At 43.5% G+C, this 4418-nt stretch overlaps 1 protein-coding gene across 1 annotated transcript; it reads left to right on the forward strand.

Moving 5' to 3' along the window:
* Positions 1–684: 684 nt before the first annotated feature.
* Positions 685–2601, forward strand: Bfra_004061 (putative nuclear distribution protein; the record flags this gene model as incomplete). Its single annotated transcript, XM_037334467.1, has 2 exons — positions 685–903; positions 973–2601. The coding sequence occupies 2 exons, from the start codon at positions 685–687 to the stop codon at positions 2599–2601; spliced, it is 1848 nt and encodes a 615-aa protein (XP_037193001.1).
* Positions 2602–4418: the final 1817 nt, after the last annotated feature.

The raw sequence follows: 4418 nt of genomic DNA on the forward strand, positions 1-4418 counted from the left end.
GGATTCCTACTTGACTTGGCATTCCACCCGCCAAAGGCTACTGCGCGATATCTACCCATGGATTGAGCGTACTCGACATCAACCTTCAACAATTCACAGGACTATCGATTATCAACTCCCGACCACCACTTGACATAGGAATACCCAACGAGAATACATAGATTGAGAACCCAAGGATTTCCATTCTCAACTCAACAACTTCAGCAGTGTTACAATACACCTTTTCAAATACTCCTACTACATTAATCATTGTTTCATATTATTTGACGGGAAGGATAAAGGTGATTCACGACTTATAACGACCATTATTGTACACGAAATCCAATCTTTTAGTCTTCTTTACAACCTGCAGCCTTCATCATTTGTTTTGCGATCAACATCCAAATAACCAACTTTGATTTATCGACCATCGACATCATAAGATCTTCATCTTGACCTTTGGACGCCTAAACAAGTTTTACATCATTGTGAGGGGTGTGCAAGAGGTCATTCTTTATTTGTTTATGGTCCACAACAACAATCGCAACAGCTGCATATGCGATTGGTCACTAGTTTTGCAAGATCGCAAGTCTAAGGAACGGATGTTACCGCCAAGCAACAGAACGGCTTTAAGATAGTGAGAAGATACGACAACGATACGAATTCAAGACCGGACAGAATCAACAAGAGTAATAATCACCACAGATGTCGGAATTACCATCCTCCCCACCCTCGGATCCGGTAGATGCGATCGCATACTACAAATTGCAGTACGAGCAATTGGAGAATGAATTGACGGAATTTCAGGCGAGTTCGCAGGAGTTGGAAGCAGAGTTGGAGAAGGATGTTGAAGCTGCGGAAAGAAGGGAAAGGTTATTGCAGGAAAAGGTAGAGAGTTTGGGATTCGAAGTGGAAGAATGGAAGGTATGTCATCGTGAAGAGGTGAATGTGGTAGATTGGCAGCGTAGTTGGCTAACCAGAATTTATTTGTAGAAGAAATATAAACAATCCAAGAATGAAGCGAATGCTGCGCAGACCACTTTACAGAAGGAGATCACTTCTCTCCGCGATGCGAATCGAACTATGCAACTCCAACTTCGAGACATTGAAGTTCAACATGACGATATCGAGCGGCAAGCGCGAAATACCTTCTCATCCTTAGAGGATATGGAATCAAAGTTTAACATGTCTATTGAGCGAGGGGTAATGATGGAAGAAGAAATCAAGATTGGCGAAAAGGAAAGAGAACAGCTCCGGATCGAAACACAACGTTTGAGAGATGAGTTGTCGGACCTGAAAGTTGAGGCGGATATCATGCAAGACAAGCTACGAAAACGACAATTTCCATCAATCACAACAGATTATACTGCGCCAAGTACTCCCTCATTTGAGCCCTTTGGAACATCTCCAAGATCCACAGCTTCTTCTCCGATCATCAACACTCCACCAGATACCAAGTCCATCTCAACGACAGATACCGTTTCCGAAACTCCTACTCCTCCATCTCCGCCCATGTCAGAAGCATCGGCGACTGCAAGACACGGACTGAACACATCAATGAACCCACCCCAAAGCAATCTAAAATTACCAGCTGCGAATGCAAGCGCAACGCCTAAACAAGGTCTATCTCGTTACGTGTCTGGCACAGTTCGTAGTTCACGAGGCACAACACCGAACGGCAATTCAAAAGCAAGAAGTGCGACACCAGCAGTGATTCGCCAGACAAGGCAAAAAGCTCCACCTACACGCGGTTTGCCGAACTCAACATCCCTAACTCATATCAGAAGTTTGACGGCGCAAATGCAAAGATTAGAACAACGAGTGCAGTCTGCAAGATCAAAACTACCCGCGCCGGTCACTACTCCACCTCATACTACACCGAGAACAATATCAGCTATGGGTCAAAATTACTTGCCGCCAAGTGGTACAATAAGAGGTAGGAAGAGAACTACAGGTAGTACTGCGAGCGCGAGCACTACATCATCCATGACTGGAGATGAACCAGTAAAACACCTCCCTCGAGTCTCTGTATCTGGAATCAGCAGGCTTTCTTTTGGACCAATTGCAAATAGAGATGGGAACGATAGCAGTCAACATAGTAGTAGACCACCCAGTCGACCAGGTAGTCGTGCCAGTGGTTCACTCTATGAACGCCCACCAAGTCGATCGACCCTCAGTCGCCCAGGCGCTAAGACGCCAGTATCAACTTACGCACAGTCGCAAATTGTGGATTCGAGAAGGGCGAAAAGTAGTATGGGTGGAAATTATGGGGATAGGCATGGAGATGGAAGACCTCATGCGCATTCACAGAGCGTCTCATATATTGGCTACGGCGTGGACGAGAACCGGGAATCTACCTATAAGACACCAGTGCGTAGAGGAACTGTACATGAGAGTTCGGGTGGCACACCACTATCTTCACTCCCTCGAAGGAAAAGCGGTGGACAATCATTATCGATGTCGGGCCTACCTATGCCTAGGAGAACAAGCACAAGTCAAGGATTTCGAGAGGAGGAAGAGAGGATGATTATTAATCCTAGACAACCTGCGGGACTCAATAGAACTCCAACGGCACCAACAGGAAGACAAAGGAAGTTGAGTGGTGTAGGGGAATGTTATTAAGCTCACTAGATGAGGGGGATGAAACTAATTTATCCTCTTCACTTCATCTGTATACCGTTATGGAGAATCCGGGAATTTGGGATCATATTTGGAAGGACGTGGGAGAAGGGTGTTAACTTGGGTTGCGTGCATTGGCTAAGGCGTTTGTTTGTTTTTCTCAACATCGTGCGTGCATAGCTAGGCGGACATGGTATGGGAAACAGTTTGGGATTGATACTGCTGCTATACCTCTTTTTTATTGATTTGCTCTGCTCCTCTTGGCTCGTTCCTTTTTATTTTCCAAGAGGAGAGGGTTTTTCGTTTTCATTTGTACATAGGGGATGGATGGTTGATGACGGGTTTGGGGTTTCATTTGTTGGTGAGATGGTGTGCGGGAGAGATTGGAATGGACTGGACTGATAAGGAGATATGGATGGAGAAAGAGCATGGATGGATGAATGGATAGATGAGATGGAATGTGATGGGATAGGATGAGATGGCTGGAAGTGAGCGCTACAGACACAGACAAACTATAAGAATGAAGGAAATGATTATGATTCAATTGGGTGTTTTTTTGATATGTGATGATGTGAGAGAGATTTGAAATTGGAAAAGAATTGCTATAAAATAAGACGAATGCACTAATTACGGCAGGGTAGTATCGTAGATGATAAGGAATACTACCTACCTACCTAGTAGGTAGATACTCCCTCTCTCGGGAAAGCGAACTAGGTAGGTACCTACGGGGTAAATCAGAACGGGAGCATCTACCCACACAGGTACCTGCGGGTCAATAAACACATACGTTCCTTACCCCCGAAGAATTTTCGGCCTCCGTGGTCCGGCATTGCTCAGCGACCTGAGCTTTGGCTCTCGTTCTTAGAGCACCAGGAGTCAGTAGTGGTAGTAGTAGTAGTAGTAGTAGTAGTAGTAGTAGTAGTAGTTAACAATACTAGGTAGGTAACTTGATATTGCGAAATGAAATGAAATCAATGTAGTATTTTTCATCAAATTTATTTGTGATTTGTGATTTGTGATTTGTGAAGCATTTATAGGATTTATATGATTTATAGGATTTTATCTTGACGCTTCTTGTATCACTCATAGGTGGTTGGTTGGTCTTTGTAGGTTTGGGTGGGAGTTTTGGTGTTGTTTTTATTTTATTTAGCTTGGTTGTGTGTGTGTTAGGTGGTTGGTTGGTTGATTGGTAGGTAGGTTGGTTGGTATTAGGTGGGTGTTATGAGTTTGTGAGTCTGTGAGAGGTCGTCTGAGTCTGGAGGGAGAGAAATGTGGTTATTTTACGTTGTTTGTTGTTGTTCAGTATAACTATCTGTAATGGTTATTCATTTGGCTTTGGATTTGGATTCGGGTAGGGGTTGAGGTTCGGCTTTGGGTTTGGGGAGAAAAAAGTAGATTGTGTGTGCGGATTTATGGATGTATGGTATTGGTAGGATGTAGTTATTAGGGTTTATTTTGTGATTTTTGAGGATTTGATTTTTGAGGTTGGTTTGGGGGTGGTAAGAGGGAGGAAGGGAGGAAGGTAGGTAGGTGCACTTATGTGTATTTAAAACTTAGAAGGGATGGATGGAGTTTATAGGGAAGATGATGAGGTATGTATATGTGTATGTATATTTGTATGTAGATATAAAAGGAGAGTTTATTTGAGAATATTAGATTTATATAAGAATTTGGAGTTTGGAATTTAGAATTTGGATTTCTTGGGGTGAGTTACTGAATGGTTTACTGAGTACTGGGTGGGAGATAGAGAGGTAGAGAGGTAGAGAGGTAAAGAGGTAGAGAGGTAGAGAGAGAAAGAGAGATGGTATGCTGGTAGTGGT

Source organism: Botrytis fragariae (genome assembly GCF_013461495.1).
Source record: "Botrytis fragariae strain BVB16 chromosome Unknown tig00000050, whole genome shotgun sequence".
Lineage (NCBI taxonomy): Eukaryota > Fungi > Ascomycota > Leotiomycetes > Helotiales > Sclerotiniaceae > Botrytis > Botrytis fragariae.